This window comes from Hipposideros armiger, unplaced genomic scaffold (assembly GCF_001890085.2).
Source record: "Hipposideros armiger isolate ML-2016 unplaced genomic scaffold, ASM189008v1 scaffold_655, whole genome shotgun sequence".
NCBI lineage: Eukaryota > Metazoa > Chordata > Mammalia > Chiroptera > Hipposideridae > Hipposideros > Hipposideros armiger.
The window spans coordinates 933,570-953,613 of NW_017732005.1; the positions used below are offsets into that span (position 1 = coordinate 933,570).

The 20,044-nt window shown below is 36.0% G+C and overlaps 1 protein-coding gene across 4 annotated transcripts in view; it reads right to left on the minus strand.

Annotated features, from left to right (window-relative positions):
• LOC109372675 (B cell receptor associated protein 29) overlaps nt 1-20,044 on the minus strand; it is a 52,862-nt gene that overhangs the window by 25,032 nt on the left and 7,786 nt on the right. For all 4 annotated transcript variants that reach the window (XM_019626056.1, XM_019626057.1, XM_019626059.1 and 1 more), the window contains exons 4-6: nt 12,637-12,787; nt 11,321-11,456; nt 6,572-6,680 (exon numbers count right to left, since the gene is read on the minus strand). In XM_019626056.1, the coding sequence (XP_019481601.1) occupies nt 6,572-6,680; nt 11,321-11,456; nt 12,637-12,787 (396 nt within the window). The remainder of the gene's footprint in view (nt 1-6,571; nt 6,681-11,320; nt 11,457-12,636; nt 12,788-20,044) is intronic.

The following is a 20,044-nucleotide window of genomic DNA, read 5'->3' on the forward strand; positions in this document are numbered from 1 at the left end:
TACATGAAACATTTTTCTAATGTGAGAAATATGGTTTAATTAACCACTTGCTGAGCTTAAGGCTGGAAGAAGGGAAGTTATGGTGAAAACTTTTCTCTTATGTATATATACAATGGAATACTCCCCTGCCATAAGAAAAGATGAAATACTGCCATTTGCAACAACATGGATGGATCTTGAGATTGTTATGCTAAGTGGAATAAGTCAGACAGAAAAAGTCAAAGTCGAGAACCATATGACTTCACTCATACCTGGGATATAAAATAGAAAGCAACAAAGGAACAAGACAAGCAAATAAATAGAAACTCATAGACACAGACATAGCTTAGTGGTTACCAGAGGGTAAGTGGGAGGGGGGTGGTAGAAGAGGGTAAAAGTGATATATATATGGTGATGGAAGGAGAACTGACTCTGGGAGGTGAACACATAATGCAATATATATGTGATGTATTATAGAATTATACACTTGAAGCCTATGTAGTTTCATTGACCATTGTCACCCCAATAAGTTTTAATTTAAAAAATTGGAAAAATAAGTTTTCTCTGATGAAAACTAAATATAATTTCAAAGGTCAAAAAACCAACAATGAAAATAGTTCCTGATGGTCACTTATGCTTAATTACATGATTTGGAGCTATATGGACATTTAAGGTTGACTAGTCCATTCCCTCATTGTACAGAAAACTGTGGCCTAAAAAGCTTCAGTGACTTGATCAAGACTACCCAATGTATTTTCACAGATCTTGCAATGTAACTTAGCATAAGTTTAAACAATTTCTAATATTCAGTATCTACTCTCAAAGTCTAGAATAGAGTGAGTTAATTAGATAATTTAAGCCAAAAAACTACTGCCTTAGATTACCTGAATACTTGGGAGTTTTTCTGTTTTTTTTTAAAACAATAAAACTATCAATTTCACTGTACAAATAGAAGAAATTCATTATAGAAAATAATTTAAACTACAGAAAACAAACTTCATTGTACATGCCAATGATAACCCCTATTGAGAGTTTGGTGATTTTTTTTTTTCCAATTGAAAGTGTTTTTAGACTAGAGTTGTCCAGCTTAATTTCTGTATCTCGCTTGGCGGTAAACATAAACCTGATACAAGCCAATTACTAACTATAAAGGTATTTACCGCGAAGGCCTCTAGTGATCATTCATATCTAGATGGGGAATAAGACAGCAGGGAAAAACACCCAAGCATTCTAATTAATCATCCCCTCAATTTTTTAGGGGCTCCATCAATGGGCCTCTAAACTTTACAGCATTATCTTTGATTGTATCCTAGGGTGACACATCAACTTCTGACACACCAGTTTGCTATATGCTTTGCTCTTCTCACAATAGTAAGGTCATGTCACTCATTTTCCTACCAATCTACATGTCCATCAACATTGAGGATTGTGCTTCATTACAATCTTATCATCTGGAACATTCTTGTATTCAGCATGCACTTACTGTATTTCCCCAAAAATAAGACCTAGCTGGAGAATAAGCCGCAGCATGATTCCTCCAGGGTATGGAGGGCACACACCCCTCACATGAGGGTTTTATGACCTGTTTCAGGGAGAAGGGTGCCTTTTCCACAAACTCCTTTCAGCTTAAAATATTCAGTAGGCCAAGGTGCCATATTTTGGCACCAAAAATCATGCTATGGCTTATTTTCCAACTAGGTCTTATTTTCGGGGAAACAGGGTAGCACTCTCCACTCCATAGTTTTGGTAGACAAACGCAAGTATCACACAGGGGAGGAAATGATCACATTTTATGTATATATGTTGGATGCACCCATCTGGACTGTAAGTTCTTTAGGGAAGAGACTGTTTTCTCTTGCTTTAATGACCCTCTGGAGAGACTACAAAAGCTTTTTCTCAGGGTACCTAGCATCAGTTATGCTTGCTGGTATTGTTGATGATATTTAAAGTATTCTTGAATTTCTGTCTTACGTTACTATGTTCCCCACAGCTATGCCTCCTGGTGACTGAGGGACACAAATGGTTTATTTTACATGTATAGGCCCTGGGAGTGGATACAAAGCTCACTGAAAAGGAAAGCAGCACAACTAAATGGGAACATAACAGAAGGCCAACCAGGAAACAATATTATCATATATATTAGGACCATTAACGTGGTCTTACAGCAAGCAAGCTCCCTTTTTCTGGTTTGACAATAACATCAACCACATGTGGAGGTAATAAAAACTAATAAATGGTAATACATTATTTATTAAAAAACAAAAACAAAAACCAAAGATCTGAACCCCAACTAAAAGGATGGGTCATATATTTTATTTGCTTTAAGTAATTAATATGCTATTCGTTACATATAGCCTACTGTCACATCCATCAAACAAACCATACTATTCTTTTTAAATACGGTTTTTTCTTCAGTTAATAAAAGAAAGTAGCTGTCAAAGAAGCAGAAACGTCCAGATATGTAAACAGAGGAGGAAAATCATGTTTTTTCTTATTCAAGACATAAAAACTCCTTAAAAGGTAATAAAGCAAAAATATATTATGACCAAAACTACCAAATTTTTAAAAGCATTAACAATTTTATAGTAAGATGGTGGCTTTGATGTAACTGCAAGTTAAAGATCATTCAGTTCACAGCCATAAGAATTACAATTGTAAACCATGCTTAGGTTGGACTTTGAGAATTTATTTTTAGATAGAGAGATGGCTCAAATAGTTCCTTTGCAAGGAACTGGAAACCCAGTTTTACATTTGTATAAAAAGCTCATGTCTTATTCTTGTTTAAGACTTAAGACTCAGGAGGCAGGAATCTGAGGTTACTGGTATATAGAACAGTAATTCCCCTGTAATTTTTTCTCTTGTTTTGATCTTCAATTTCTCCTGAAAAGCACTCCAACTGTTTTCACTCGGGGGTCCCTATGTTCGCATGACTTATCACTAGAATTAGAGGATGATGACTTTATTCCCTTTTTGCTCTAAAATCTTCAAGGGTAGTGAAGTTCGTCTGTAAAAGGAAATGTTAGCTCTTTTCAAGGTAAGCTATGGTGATATGGAAGTATTTATCCAGGAGGAGAGTTGAATAATCAACTAGAAGATTAAAAAGGACTAGAAGGTTCTGTTTCCTGTTCCAAATCGAAGGGCCTTGTCATAGCTGTCAATACTTAGGTGTACAGAATAGGCCTTTACATTCGGTTTCTGTTGTTTGTATACACTTTGTTTAGGAAACATTAAAAATTTGCTTTATCCTTAACTGAAATGCTTTTTAGAACAGTTTTAATTAAGTTCCATGTTAAATAGTCTTGCAATAAATGAATTGTTTGAAAAGTTATTTAAAAAATTTTTGACCGAAATACACAGAATAAAAGGAAGAAGAATGAAGGGAGGGAGGGAAGGACGAAAGAGAAGGACAGGAAAGAAAGGAGGGGAAGGAAGAGAGGGAGGAAGACAGACAGAATAAAGGTGGGGTCAAGGAATTTGCCCAACTTTTCTTCTTTTTCTTTCCCTTTATGTAGGAGAAACACACTAGTGCTCAAGCGCTACTGGAAGATGCAGTCCTGAGAACTTGTTTAATGCAGCACATCATGGGGATATTCCTGCTCCTAAAGAATGAGGAGTAGACACTGCCACAGACAGTTCCATCACTTTTAAAATCCGATCTACCTTTACCACTGCCTGGATACACGCAATGATCACATGGTACAGATTTCCTCCAGTTATAAGAATAATATCGAGTCAGTAGCATTTATAAGAAAAAATACAGCTGCTATCCTGAAAGAGCCCTTTGAAGCCAATCTTCTTGGGTGTCAGGTTTTCCATTACATACAGGATCTATTTTTATTATGAAAGTGTGTGAGTTCTGTAAATCTTCAAAGCTTAAGTTCTCATTTTTTCATGGTAGTGCCATTTCCCAATTAGTCCACATGCTGGGACATCAGATTTATTGTTAAAATGATCATTAAAAACGACAGATCAGGTTTTTACACCTAAGTTAGTGCCTGAGTGTAAATTAGGTGCTTGGGGACATGCACACTCTCCTGGATCACGAGGGTCATGTTAATACCCTGACACACAGGGAATTTACTAAATCTGGTCAAAAGTTGGTGGTTAAAAACTGATGGAGAGTTTGGCACTACTGATACAATGTTCTTAATACCTGCCTTCAGAATACCACTTTTCTAGTTTGGGGCTAACCTGCTTGAAAAACAGTTGTATTTATGCTTTATTTCTACTAATACACTTTGGAGGAAATCTTTCACTTAAAGAAACAGCAAGGGTAAAACAAGTTGTATTGAAAATACTCGATTCACCCCTATTAAAAAATAAACCACACTGCTTTTCTACTCAATTTTCAAATACAAAAGAACTTTCTGAAACATTTCTTAAGCACTGTCGGCCTTAACACCCTGAATCTTTAGAAATCAGTTAATATTTTTGAATGGTACTATGTACAAAGCATTTTGCTGCTAAATTAATCCAAATCTTGTACTATTAGCTTATGTAATTTCTTAGTTCTTGCCTTAATGAATATGAGTACACACACACACACACACACACACACACACATACACACACACACGCCCTTTAGAAATGGAACTTTGATCTTCTCAAGGTCATTAATAATGTTATCTAAATAACTTGGGGTAAATACAATGTGTTCATAAAATATTACACACCTTGTAGGAACCAAACAGGACATACTCAAACAGGTAAAATCTGCTTCTATCCCAACACTGATTCACTCTGAAAGTAGCCTGGCAGTCTACACTTCAAACACAGAAGACAGAAGCTGGTATTCTCTTGTTATCAGATTACGAACACAATGCCTATATTATCAAAGAGTTTATTTTCTCTAAACATCTAAATTGTCTCTTAAAGGAATATTAAGTTTCTTTATGTTACTCTAAAATGAGGAGTTTAGAGTTATAGCTCAGACTTGTGAAGTTAAGGCTCAAAATTTCTCAAAGATGGAGTTTTGAAAGGAAAAGGTGGAAGAAACTAAACCTGCCAGGCGGAGAAGTATAGCATGGCACATTAACATATTCTGTCTTTTATTTTTGTGCCACCCTGCCTACAACATAAGAAAAAGGATCCTTGGCAGATGTGAAAAAAAGAAAGCAAGATTTTGAAACAATTTTAAAAAAATAATTAAAGGTAATTTGAAAATAGTCCCTTGCATTCTTCAGAAGGATTAGCAGCAATATTTTGTATTGGGCAAAAAAAGACTTTCTCTTGTAAAATGTCTAACATAGAGGGCAGATGATTACTAAATGTATCTTCATACAAATATTAAAACTTCTTGATCATGTTCCAAATCTTTTGGAATTGCAGAAAAGCCAACAGTATCCACAAGATTTTGAATTTTGGGCTGTACTACACCTGCCACTTTGTCTAGAAGAATGAATTAGTTTTTAACTTACTGCCTCTAAACTATTTTCTGATTTTCTTTTTTTCACATTAAATAAGTAGAAAAGTTACTAAAAAATTTTATATCACATAAAATATCCTATTCTTGTTTTTTTAAATAGAATTAACTTTTATCTTCAGACTTTCCAGCTCAAATTCAAATATATCTTGATGAAGTAAACTATCCAAACAATGTAAATAGATTATCAATTTGTAAGTTATATTACAGAGAACTTCAATTATACCGAGGCCAATTTAAAAAAATTAAAGTTTACAAAAGGCATAAAAAGTAGGTCCTAGATTCAGTCACTGAACATTCTCCAATGTACCTCCAACATTCAAGCAGTGGAAGAGACTTGAAATTAAAGGTCTTTGCATTGATCATTATCTTAACTGATGAGCTGAGAGGTTTCCCAGTATCTGGACAAGAAATATCTTGTTACACGCAGAAAATGTTGTCTGGGGTCAAACCATAAACTTTAACAGTTCCCTGGGATGACGTTGGACTTGGGTTATCTACTTTTCTGTGCTATGCAGCTGCAGGAATAATAAGTTGTTATTTAGCTAAGAAGAAGAACATACTAGCAGAACTATTTCAAAAAACAAAAAATGTAGAATAGCTGCCTCCAGGGAAACGAAGTTAGGATGCTCTACTCCAAGTCCTCTGTGCAATGTATTTTGGAATGTGCCATTCCAGTGCTCAGTTGACATCCTAGATTGTTCTTATGCTATGTCTATCCATCTCTTTCAAGGAATGCTCTCCTTATATCTGGCAGGTAAGACATATTAGGGCTGGAGATTAGCAATATATTTTCTTGTAACCAAAATTGTCTCCCTGTGATGCCTTCTTTCAAAGAAGCAATATACTATGATGGAAAAATGTGATTTAGTTTCCAAAAATGTGTTTACAAGCAACTCTTCAGGAACATAGCGCTTTTGCTAAGGCAGGAACATCTGTATTTACAATACAGATCTGAAACACCTACATGTTTTCCTGTATAACAGAGCATGTTTTTCTTGGCCGAAACAATGTTTTAACTTCATATTTGAGCAGGAATTTATAAATAGGTCACTCTTGGTATTTTAGCCAGAAGAACAGAAAGCCATTATTTTTGTTTTAGGCAAAACAGTGAAGTGTAACAGCATAAGATATCACCCTTTCTACTTTGGCACATGCACCCAACTTTACCATCTGAAGTCTTCTTTAATTCAGATTTCAGGTTTTCCTGGTCTTCTACCAGTTTTTTATTTTCTGCTTCCAAAATGTATTCCTCTTCCTTGTTATAGCTTTTCAAGAGCTATAAGAAAAGAGAGTTATAGAAGAAGTAAGCTTAGATTGCAATAGCCAGACATTCTTCCAGGAAATGGGCTGAGTAACGTATTTAAAATTATTAGTCTTTATCCTTTGTCTTTCTAGTATTTTATAATTTTCTACAATGTACTTTTGCTAACAGAAACCTGATATTTGGCAAACACACAAAAAAGATTTCTCCTTACAATGGTTGAAATCTCTGAAATAAAAATGACAAGAGCTTCTGGTTGAGCTATGATTAAAATTATATTTTCAAAAGTATTTAGGTAAATAATGTGAATGTCTTTCCCTTAATTAAGAGTGTAATGCAAATCTAAGGAAAAAACAGTTCTGAGGATATTAATTGGAAAACCATCATGTTCCAGTTGCAGAGTTGTCTATTCAGACTATTTTTATACAGATGAATATAATGTTGTGAGGGTGGAGGTGGGAAGTGGAAAATCAAAGGGCCATCCCTATGCTTGGAAAATTCTAAGTTTCTCTGACTAGTTTCCAAATTACTTTTATTTCATTAATCCTTTACAATGATCTTCATATTTTAAAATCTATTCTGGCTTTGAAAATGTTTATTTTATGTTTCTAGCTTATCCTTTCTAGGCAAGAAAAATTAAAACCTAAATAGTAAAATATGTGACTGAAAGAAAAACAGCATGGAATAAAAATTTCATAATATGTAGGTCTGAATAGAAACCATCATTGTTAATAGAATTAAGAGGTAGACATCTTAAAGAAATTTTAAGGAATTTAAGTTACCAAGAAAGGCAAGTTAACATTTGAAAAATAAAATATGTACACACTGGTATGGGTGATTTGACTAAAGTGCAGCAACTTGATACAGTCAGGAGAAAACAGCAACACAGGACAATTTTAAACAGGCTGACATAGAAAAGAATTTCTACTTCAGGGTGGTTCCTTTACTAATGTAATTTAGAAGATAAGAGAACAAAAGTACACACTACAACTGAAGGAGCCTTATACCTTCAAAATTAAAATTAAAAAAAATTTAAAGAGCAGAAATAAGAAGAAAAATTTCGCCAAATCTGTATAAATGTGTTGCCCTCCTCAAGTTCAAAACAATCTTAGCTGTTACTTTACTGAGTTCAGTTCACACGGTCTCCCGTGATTACCCAAGTTGGAAGGGAACCATTGATTGCAGGAATGTTTACACTGACTGCTTGAATTATTATGCCATTTACTTGAAAAGTTGGATTTGCGTCAGTCTTGAAAATAAGCTTTCATGACTGCACCTCTAAACTTGTCCAAATTTATTACGTGTAACTTGATGCTAGAGAACCACCAAGAGCCCTGGAATCTGAAATTCAATAGCTAACAGCTACAATACTACATGTGTTCACTGTCCCACCCACTGTATCCCACCTTGCTAAGTGGCTAGAAAAGAAACTAGCAAGAAGTAAAGCTGTTATTTAAAGCAATTAAAAGTTAGCTGGTCTTTCATAATTACTTCATTTCATTAACTGAATATCAGAACACAAAGGGGTCTCAGGCACCATCGGCTAGTCATGTTATAGGATGGCCTAGAAGCCAAGGACAAAACAATGTGGTTACGATTAGTGTGGATTCTAGGGTCAGACTGCTTGGATTCAAATCTTAGTTTTGTCACTTAGTAGCTGAACGATTTTGAGCAAGTCACTTAACATTTTTGTGTCTCCATTTCCTCATGTATAAAATGCAGATAACAACAGTATCAACCTCATGGGGTGTTGCAAGAATTAAGAGTTAATGCTTTTCTGTTAAGTATTTGAAGTGATACCTGGCACACTGTTTGCTATTATTTAAACCTGGAGGCCCAGAACATATGAGGTGACTTGCCCTAGATCACAATGCTAATGACTGGTAGAATGGCACTAGCACCCAAGTCTCTTGGATCTCAATGTAATGCACTTTCCATTAGATAATGTGTCTCTGATAGAGAATGAAGAGGTGTTTTAGCAATATTATCCTTCCTTAGCTAGCATTTCAAAACCTACATGAACGAGGTATCTTCAAACAGAAGTCACCTTTGGTATTCTGACCTGTGGCCTTTATTGGTCTGTTAGCTGCACTTTGGGCACTGACAGTATTTATGTCCAGCTCACTCTTTCTCCCCACTGTGTACTGGCTTTAGCCCAGCATCTCTCTGCACCGCTGATGACATAGGGCCACCAAGTGGGTCCTAGGTATGCAGGAAGCAGGGAACCAGGACAGCATGGAACCAAATGGAAGGAAAACATAACAAGAGAAATTGCACAGGATCAAAGAATCCGTAGTCATGAAATAAATTTCCTTGCAATGGTAACTGGTTCTGAAAACAATTCCCATGGAAAAATTCCATACAGGTTTTGATGAAGGTGTTTTTTTATGAAGGACAAGAGTAATTTAAGTACATTAATTATGATGCATATGAGAAAAATAATAGTACCAAACTTTATAAAAACACTTTCTCTTTTCTTGGAGCTGAAGAGTAGGAGGAAAACAACTAAAAAATGAGAGGAAGGGCTGGCTGAGTGGCGCATTGGTTGAGAGCTGGCTTGGGACGCCAGCTCTGAGCAGCAGGGCCCCAGTTTGGATCCCATATGAGGGCCACTGACACTGCCCTCTACAGCTAGGATGGTGAACAACAGCTCGACCTGGAGATGGGCTGCCGTGAGTCTCCGGCGATGGTGTAGGCTGCAGCCCCTACTGCAGTGGGCTGCCATAAGCTACCGTGTGTGGCTGGCCGCCAGCGTGAGCAGCTGGCAGCCGGTGTGAACTGCCAAGAGCCGCTGTGAGCCGCCATGCAGAGGCCGGCGACTGGTCTGCCTCACCCGGGAAGAGAGCAATGATAATACCAACATGGGCCAGTGAAGCGGCGTCCTCCATGACTAGACTGAAGAACAACAACAACAAAAAAACGACAGCAACGTGTCTGTTCCCCTTCCCCCGATTCCCCAGCTCTGTTCTCCTCCCCCAATTCCCCAATTAAAAAAAACAAAACCTTAAAAAAAAAAAAAGAGAGGAAAAAAGCAGTGTTCTATTAGTAGTTACAACTCATCAATCTGACACAATGGGCATAATGTTAAAGTCCAGACAGGCTCATGGCAAGTCTACAGAGACAAGGCCCGGTGCTTTGAGCTTAGCCACCATCTTAATCAAAGCTTGGCGGGGTTTGTTTTGTTTTCACCATTGTGAAATGAGATCAAAGGATAAAAAATAATGCAAATAATATTAACGTACAAAATGAGGCTGACAGTGTTGCTGAAACATTCTCCCCGCAAAGCAAAAATGACTTATTGCTTGCTTTTGAATTCAGAAATCTCAACAGCTTGATTTCCCAGACCTATATTTACTACAAAGGGAAATTTACATGACATCTGTGAATTCAATGCCTTTTCAAAACAGAACAAAACTAAGTAAAAAATAACTGGTGCTTATTCTCTAAAAGTTTCCTTAAAAGATGCTGGCTACAGTCTATCCAAAAAAACATTTTTGAATTCTGTTTCTGTGAAAAGAGGTCCTGCTTTACTTTTGTTGTAGTGAAAATAAGGCACATCATAAAAAAATAAAACAAGGGTTTGTTTTATTTGAGTAGGAGACCATGATACTGTAATACCAAGCCCAATTTTGCGAAATGAGTTTTGTCTTATTTAATATGTTTTAGAAAGCTTTATGTTGTACTGTGTAATAGCTAACTCATTTGTAATTGATAAAAGGTGGTGCTTATAGTTCTTTCTGTAAGAGGCTGGGCTTTATGACTTGGATAAAAATTTAAATTCTTTACAGTTGGACTTACAATACTTTTTACATAAATATAATTTGGTGTAACATATGACCGACTGCATTTCATTAATTTATGATAGAGAAATAGTATTGCATTACTTTAGGAATGCTTTCTTCAAGAAAAATCTGTTTTGATTCTGAATGATTCCATTGAATCTTTTTTCTAAGAAGCAGAATTAGCAAAATATGAACTGAAGACACTCAAGCTATGAGATCTGACTCCTAAATTTTAAACTTAAGGAAAAAAAAACCCAAAGTAATTTTGTATCTTTTATTTTTCCATTTGTTCTTCTTTTTATTTAATGGGAAAAGTATCAATACCTGATTCACACTCTCCCTGAAGGGCAGAGGAAGGACAGCATAGGTTCTCAATGAAGGATTATCAATAGCATCACCTAATTAAAGATTTTAAATATATGCAGTCATCAATCTACATCAACTACTTTCTTCTGCTTACTAAATAACCATCATTTAAAAGAAAACAAAAAAACAAAAACAAAAAAAAAGGACTTACAAAAATAATTTAACTGAAAAGGGAATGGAAACATAGACACTTACTTGCTTTAGGTTATAAAGTAAAATTATGGTAATAAAGGAATTAAAATTCATATTCCCAGAATACTGTTTTCTCCTTGAACCATAGGAAGTAGGTCCAATGGCGTTAATCTATTATTGAAGGAAACTGTGAGAACAAACACATCTAAAGGATAATAAAATACTTTTGAGACAATCATTTTGTAGAATATTGCTATTTATGGTCATTTTCTGCTTATAAAGTATGAAATGCTCTTTTTTGATGATGAAAAATAATATACCACCCCTTGGGAATATCAACATTTACATAAATTTTTAAAAGGAAAATTTAAATACCCGTCTTAGTTTTTCATTCTCTTTCATGAATTTTTTGGCAGCGGCATTAGTATTTTCTGCTTGAGTTTTAAGTACTCCTTTGTTTGACAGTTCTTTTGCCAGCTGAGTAATAAGGGTAACCAGACGTCTCAACACTCTAAGAAAAAAAAAACAAAAACCAACTTTAAAAATAAATAGGCATTGTCAAATGACTCCCCTTTAGGTATGGGTGTGGTGAAGAGATGATGTGTAGGGAGGACATATATTTTCTTTTAAATCCAAGTCTTCCAGTCAAAACATGCCTGTGTCGCATTCATTTGGAATCTTTGTTAGAAGAGTAACTTTTGGAACACAGGTTCAATGGTACTTACTAATTTAATTCTTTTCTTTGTAGAGGCTTCTAGCCAGGAGAAGCAGAAACAGAATTTCAGACAGTGTAGCAGGACCAGTAAGAGAATTCTCTCTCTCTCTGTTTTTTTTTTTTTTTTTGGTTTTTTGTTTTTGGCTCAGTTAAAAATTTGCTATTTAAAGAGCATTGTATAAGGCTGGTCAAGCCTAAAAACTGCTCATTCACATCTGTTTACTGGTAACTTCCATTGTTAGAAGTAGCAATTACTCTTTTCAATTATTCATTCAACAGATATTTCCTCAGGAACTGTTAAGTGTTAAACACTGTGCTAGGCCCTCCGTACACAGCAGGAAGTGAGACTAAGTGCCTGCTTGCTCTTGAGAAGTTCAGGTGCTAGTCAGGACGGCAAGCGTTACAACAGGATTTAAGTACAATCGTGAATGATATTTGAAAGAAAAGCATATATACATCCTGTGGGAGTGTACAAGGGGAGACCTGCCTACATGGGGGCGTGATGGTCACAGAAAGCTTTCCTGAGAAAGGGACTGAAGGATGAGTAGAAGTTAGCCAGGGAAAGAGGGAAGGGATGGGTGTTCTAGCAGAAAAAAACAGGTGTGAAGGCCCTGAAGTAGGAAGGAGGGAGGTACACTACAGGAACTCAAGAAATATTTGTTGCCAGAATGAAAGAACAGTAAAGGTCAGTGGGGGTGGAATGTGGTGTACATGTCAGAGAACAGCATGCGACAAGGCTCTAGAGAGAAGCAGGGGCCAGATCATGCAGGGCTTTTGAATCTATCACATCCATAGCCATAATGATTGCTTGTTATATGAGTCTATCATCTGAGTTATTTTATGAAGATGTTACTATACTCAATAATATAGAAAAATAATCAAGTGTATGGAGGTTAAAAAACGAGAGAAACATAAATTATGTTTTTAAATTGTGTGTGTGTGTGTGTGTGTGTGTGTGTGTGTGTTTCTTACTTACAGCCACAAAAATAATGAGAATCCAGAAATGTAAAGGTTTCTTTGTGACCTGAAAAGTTTCATCTGCGTATGTTCATGGGCACCAGGTCTGCTGGATGAGCTGTGTTCAACAGCAGAAATGGAGGAATATTTCCGTACTTCTCTCACAGTATCTATTAGAGAAAAAAAGAGAAAACATTACTTGGGGCTTTTAAGAATATAAAATTATTATTAAATGGGAAGCAGTTTTAGAATAACTTTTCAATAATGGACTTCAGGTAGAGGCTCTCCTTTTGTCTTTCCCTCTACACACCTGGGAGGGGGCCATGCTCGAACAGATGCTCTGTACATGGATACTAGTGATAAACTTCGAATGTTACAGCATTTTTTATTTTTACTATTCATCTAGGACACATCATCATTGTACTGCCTCTCATCTCTAGCTACACTGCGAACTATTATCCTTTACTTTCTATCTCTAATACATTGGCTAAATTTCAACCTACAGACAATAACATATAGGTCATATCCCATTTCAATCAATTCTGAGAGACTATCCTATTTCTCTAACTGTACTAGCATTTTATTGTATTTACTATTACTTTAAATTATTGAGATTTTGGAAATCTTTAGTTAGATGGAGATTTCCACTGGCACGTTTTTTAAACCTGTGGTGGCACATGCTCCCCTGACTGGCACGTGGATGGTACCTGCTACTGGAAATGTTCAGATAGCTGCTCTTTTGATGCTTTCAGTTCTGCTAAGTCTCAAATTCAAGGGAATCATTTCTTTCCAGTGGAGAACAGATTTCAGATTTGCAGCATCTATATTTAGTGCACTCTTAGTCATGACATTCTTGTAGGCCCTAGGGAAGGGATCTGCCTAGATGTCTCAAAGGCAGCCGACGTACAAGCAAGTTAGAATGCTCCTTTCACGTACTTGCTGCCATGCAGGAAAGAGATTTGTTTGACTACTGAGGCCATTTTAACCACTATTTTATTTTGTTTTGTTTTGATAAAGATTTTTTTATTGGGGAATTGGAGGAGGGGAACAGCGTTGGGGAATCGGAGAAGGGGAACAGACAAGTTGCTGTCCTTTGGTTCTTCAGTTTAGTTGTGGAGGACGCCGCTTCACTAGCCCATGTTGGTATTATGATCATTGTGCTCTTCCGGCTGAGGTAGTCAGTCGCAGGCCACTGGATGGCCGCTCATGGCGACTCACAGGGGCTCATGGAAGCTCTGGCTGGCTGCCGGCCACTCATGGTACCTCACAGCAGCCCACTGCAGCCTACGCCGTTGCCGGCCTCTCACGGCAGCCCAGCTCCAGGTTGAGCTGTTGTTCACCATCTTAAGCTGTAGAGGGCGTAGCATCACTGGCCCATGTGGGAACTGAACTGGTGGCCCTGCTGCTCACAGCTCGTGCTTCCCAAGCCAAGTCTTAACCAACTGAGACACTTGGCCGGCCCTGTTTTGTTTTTTAATAGCAGCTTTATTAAGATATTCACAAATCTTAACATTTATCCCTTTAAAATAATTATTCAGTGGTTTTGTGTATATTCACAAAGTTGAGCAAGCAACACCACTGTCTAATTACAGACTATTTTCATCGACCCCAAAAGAAATCCATACCCATTGCACCCTTACCCCACCTCCCATAAGCTACCCATTTACTTTCTGCCTCTATGGATTTGTTTATTCTGGATATTTTATATAAATAGAATAATATACTATGTAGTCTTTTGTGACTGGCTTCCATCATTTAGCAGGATGTTTTTGAGGTTCATCTATGTTGTAGCATGCATCAGTATGTTGTTACTTTTTATGATTGAATAATATTCCATTATACAGACATACCACACTTGGTTTATCCATTCATGAGCTGACAGACATTTGGATTGTTTCCACTTTTTGGATATTATGAATATTTGTTCCCTAAATGTCTTTTACAAGTTTTTATTCCGCAAATTGGGAACTTATAATGAACATTCATTGTACATAGTTATGTCTCTTTAGTCTCTTTTAATGTAGAATACTTTTTTAAAAAGACGTTGACTAAAGTGCCAGGCCAATTGTTTCATAGAAAGCGCATACATTCTGGATTTGTCTGATTGTGGTGTAGTCTAATTTGTTTTTCTAACTCCTACATTCCCAGAAAACTGCAAGTCAGGTATACGCACAAAGATTTGATTGGATTAAGTTTAATATTTTGGGCAAGAATCCATGTAATATTAGTGTGACCCATACTTTTTGATGCTAAATTTGATTACTTACGATGGTGTATTTGTCACAGTTCTCCAGAGAAACAAAACCAACAGGATGTGTTTGTGTGTGGTGGTGGTGGTGGTGGTAGAGAAATGGGAGTGAGGGAGGGAGATACTTATTTACTTAAAGGAACCGGTTCACATGACTGAGGTAAAATACACATACCATAAAAGGCGTGTTAAGTCCAAAATCTGTAGGGGTGGCTGGGAGGCTGGAGACCCAGAGAAGAGTTACCATTTGGGACGAAATGTCATTTGCTGCCAGAATTTCTTCTTGCTCAGGACATGTCAGTCTTTGATCTATTAAACCTTGAACTGATCAGATGAGGTCTCCCCACATTATGGAGGGTAATCTGCTTCATTCAAAGTCCTCTTGTTTAAAAGTTAATCTTACCCCAAAAAACATCTTCACAGCAACATTAAGAATAATGTTTTACCAGTGGACACCAGATTTTGCCACTGAAAAGGTTTTGTGATTCCTTTTGCAATTAGTAAGTAATTAATTTTTTCCCCTTTAGTTTTAAAATCTGATAGTGTAAGTTCCTCAACTTTGTCCTTTTTTATGATTATTATGGCTGTTATAAGTTCTTTGCTTTTCCATACAAATTTTAGAAAGAACTGGTCAATTTATACAAAAACGCCAGTTAGGATTTTGACTGGGATTGTGTTAAATCTATAGATCATATTTGGGAAAATAAACATTGTAATAATATTGAGTTTTCCAAATGATGAAAATATCTTTATTTCTAGCTTTTAAAATTTCTTCCAGCTATGTTTTTGTAGTTTTCAACGTTGAGATCTTGTATATTTTTAATAAAGTTCATTTCTAGGGTTATTTTAGGCTTGTTGGTATACTCATAAAAGGAATTTTGAAAAATTTCATTTTCCAGTTGTTTATTGCTTATAGTGTAGAAATACAATTAATTTTTGTATATTGACTTTGTATTTTGTGATGCCACTATATCCATTTCTTTGACATAGTAGCTTTCTTGTAGATATTTAAGAACTTTGTATGTAAATAATCATGTCATCTGCAAATAAGGACTGTTTAACTTCTTTATTTGCAATCTTTTATGTTTCTTTTTTTTTTCCTTGACTTATTTTACTGGTCAGGATATCTATTACTTAAATAAAACAGTGAAAGCGAATATCCTGCTTTGTTCCCAATCTTATGGAGGAAACTTTCAATATTTAATTAAGGAAAATTGCTGGCCCTAGTTTTTTCTGTAGAATGAGGATGTTTACATCTATTCCTAATTTGCTAACCCTTTTTAAATAATAACTTGATATCTGTATATATTGTGCAATGATCACCACAATAAGTCTAGTTAACATTATCACCATACAGTTACACGATATTTTTTCTTTTGATGTGAATGTTTAGATGTACTCGCTTAGCAACTTTCAAATATACAATGCAATATTATTAGCTATAGTTGCCATGCTGTACATTATAACCCCATGACTTATTTTATAACTGGAAGTTTTGACTCCCTTTACCCCCTATTCCCCACCTCTGGCAACTACAAATTGTTTCTCTTTTTTAAAATTTTTTTTATGGCTGAATAATATTCCATTTTACACACACACACACACACACACACACACACACACACACACACTTTTTTTATCCATTCATGTGTCATGGACATTTAGGCTGTTTCCATATCTTGGCTACTGTAAGTAATGTTACAGTGAACATGGGGTACATATATCTTTTCAAGTTATTGTTTTCCTTTTCTTTGGATAAATAACCAGAGTGGAACTGTTAGATAATAGTTCTATTTTCAATTTTGAAGGGAACCTCCACACTTTTCCATAGTGGGTACACCAATTTACACTCCCAACAATTATGCACAAGGGTTCCCTGTTCTCCACATCCTCACCAGCATTTGTTATCTCTTGTCTTTTTTTATAAGAGCTATTCTAACAGGTGTGAGGTGATGTAGCTCATTGTGGTTTATATTTTTGCATTTCCTTGATAATTACTGATGTGGACCATCTTTTCATGTACCTGTCATCCATTTGTATATCTTCTTTGGAAAAATGTTTATTCAGATTTTCTGCCCATTTTTTAAATCAAATTGTTTTATTTATTTATTTTGCTATTCAGTTGTATGAGTTCTTTATATATTTTGGATATTAACCCCTTATGAGATATGATATGGAAATATTTTCTCCCAGTCAGTAGGTTGTCTTTTCATTTTGCTGATTATTCCTTTGCTGTACAGAAGCTTTTTAATTTGATGTCGTCCCACTTGTTTATTTTTGCTTTAGTTGCCTCTGCTTTTCTTGTCAAATCTAAAAAATCATTGCCAAGACCAATGTCAAGGAGCTTATCCCCTATGTTTTCTTTTAGGAGTTCTATGGTTCCAGGTCTTAAGTTCAAGTCTTTAATCCATTTTGAGTTCATTTTTCTGTATAGGGTAAGGTACTGGTCCAGTTTCATTCTTTTGCATGTGGCTGTGCAGTTTTCCCAACACCATCTATTGAAGACTGTCCTTTCCCCACTGTAAATTCTTGGCTCTTCTGTCATAAATTAACTGACTATATATGTGGGTTTATTTCTGGGCTCTCTGTTCTGTTCCATTTATGTATGTGTCTGTTTTTATGACAATACCACACTGTTTTGATAGCTATGTAATATAGTTTGATATCAGGTGGTGTGATACCTCCAGCTTTGTTCTTTCTCAAGGTTGCTTTGTTTATTCGGGGTCTTTTGTGGCTCCACACAAATATCAAGATTGTCTGTTCTACTTCTGTGAAAAATGTGATTGGAATTTTGATAGGGATTACACTGAATCTGCATATTGCCCTGGGCAGTATGAACATTTTAACAATAGTTCTTCCAATCCATACGCACAGACTCTCTTTCCATGTATTTGTGTCTTTTATTTCTTTCAACAATGTCTTATAGTTTTCAGTGTACAGGCCCTTCAACCTCTTTTGTTGAATATATTCCCATGTATTTTATTGTTTTTGATGCAATTATAAATGGGATTTTCTTAATTTCTCTTTCTGATAGCTTGTTATTAGAGTATAGAACTGCAACAGATTTCTATATTTTCATGTTGTATCCTGCAACTTTACTGAATTCATTCATTAGTTCTAATAGTATTTTTGGTGAAGTCTTTAGGGTTTTTTATATCTATAAAGATAAAGAGTTCTGTATCATGTTATCTGCAATAGTGACAGTTTTACTTCTTCCTTTCCAACTTGGATGCCTTCATTTCTTTTTTCTTGCTTACGAGTTCTGGCTAGGACTTCCAATACTGTGTCGGATAAAAATGGGTATCCTTGTCTGATTCCCAATCTTAGAGGAAAAGCTTTCAGCTTTTCACTGCTGAGTATGATGTTAGCTGGGGGCTTATCATATATGGTCTTTATTATGTTGAGGTATGTTTCCTCTATACCAACTTTGTTTAGAGTTTTTATCATAAATGGATGTTGAACTTTGTCAAATGTTTTTTCTGCCTCTATTGAGATCACCCTATGATTTTATTGCTAATCTTTTAAAAAAAATCAGAAATGAATATTCTTAAGGTAGAAACTAAGATCACTGATTCTAACCCTTTCATCTTTTTCTAATAAACATTCAAAGCTGTATATTTTCTTCTAAGCAGTGCTTTATTCTCATACAAATTTTGATATATTGAATTTTCATTATTATTCAGTTAAAAGTATTTTCTCTTTTGACTTTGAGTTCTTCTTCGACCCATGGGTTATTGACAAGCATCTTGTCTAATTTCTAAATGTGGGGTTCTTCCAGATATGTGTTACTGATTTCTCTTTTACATACTCTGCATGTCCTTTTGTAATTTATTGAGACTTATTTTATGGCCCAGAATACAGTGTATCTTGGTGAACAGAGTATAGTGTCTTCACGTGCCCTTGCCAAGATTATCTATATTCTGTACTGTTGGGGAGGCTTGACTTTTACACTTTTTAGGGCTGGTCTGCTTTGATTTTAATTTTAGTTATAGTAAATTCCTAATTCCAGGGACAGAGTTTCTATTCCTAAGGAACAGCCTTCTGTGATTCTAGTGGAAAGGTTCACATCTTTACCATGGCCCTCTAACATGACCAGACTTGAAAATCTACACTCTGTTTCTCCTTGGTGGGCAGCATCTAGAATTTCTGCTCAGCACTTTCAGCTTTCTAGCTCCTGCTTTCCACTCGGCTCCTTGGAATAGTCCTTACACATCCATGGTTCAAGACTCAACCAAGGATTTGAGGGGAGTTTATATGCAGATTTGGGGATTCACTTTCTGTGGCTTTCTCCTGTCCTGGGTATCTCCCCTTAATAGCCAGCCTCTCTGACCTCTGACACCTTAAGCCATAAGGCTGTGGCTTTCTGTTTTGAGTTCTCTCTGACCATGCCACATTGACTGAGGATCGCCTTTAGAGGAAAGCTATATAAACATGATCACACTCAGTGTGATTCCCTTCCTTCAATGTTGTGACTTCCCTCCAGCTTCCACCTGCTTTTGGTTGCTCTCATAGGACTTCAAATACTTTTTTTCATATTTTGTCTAGGGTTCATAATTGTTATCACAGGAGGGTTAATCTAATACAAGCGCTTCTGCCATTACCCAAACCGAAACTCCTAGACTTTTAAAAAATTATTTAAAAAAATTTATCAAGGTTAAATTCACATAACATAAAACTAACCATTTTAAAGTGAACAATTCAGTGGCATTTAGTACAGTCAAAATGTTATGCAACCACCATCTCTATCTACTCCCAAGACATGTCCATCACTCCAAAATAAAACCCAAATAAGTCACTCCAAAATTAAAAAAAAAAATTATTAATATTTTGACTTTATATTTGTTTGGCATTTCTATTACTGAAAATTTTAGTTTCTAGTATCACTAACCTACTAATTCACTTTATGCTGCAATATACACAGTTTTTAAATCACTAACAATCAAACTATGAGATTTCTCTGCAACTATGTTTGTTTTTACAATATATCTGACCAAGGAGGCAGAGTTAGAGAACTACATTCAAGAGTTACTTATTCTTCTGGGCCGGCCAAGTGGCGCGTTGGTTAAGAACTGGCTTGGGATGCCAGTGGGCCCTGGTTCGGATCCCACATATGAGGGACAGTGACACTGCCCTCTATAGCTAAAATGCTGAACAACAGCTCGACCTGGAGCTGGGCTGC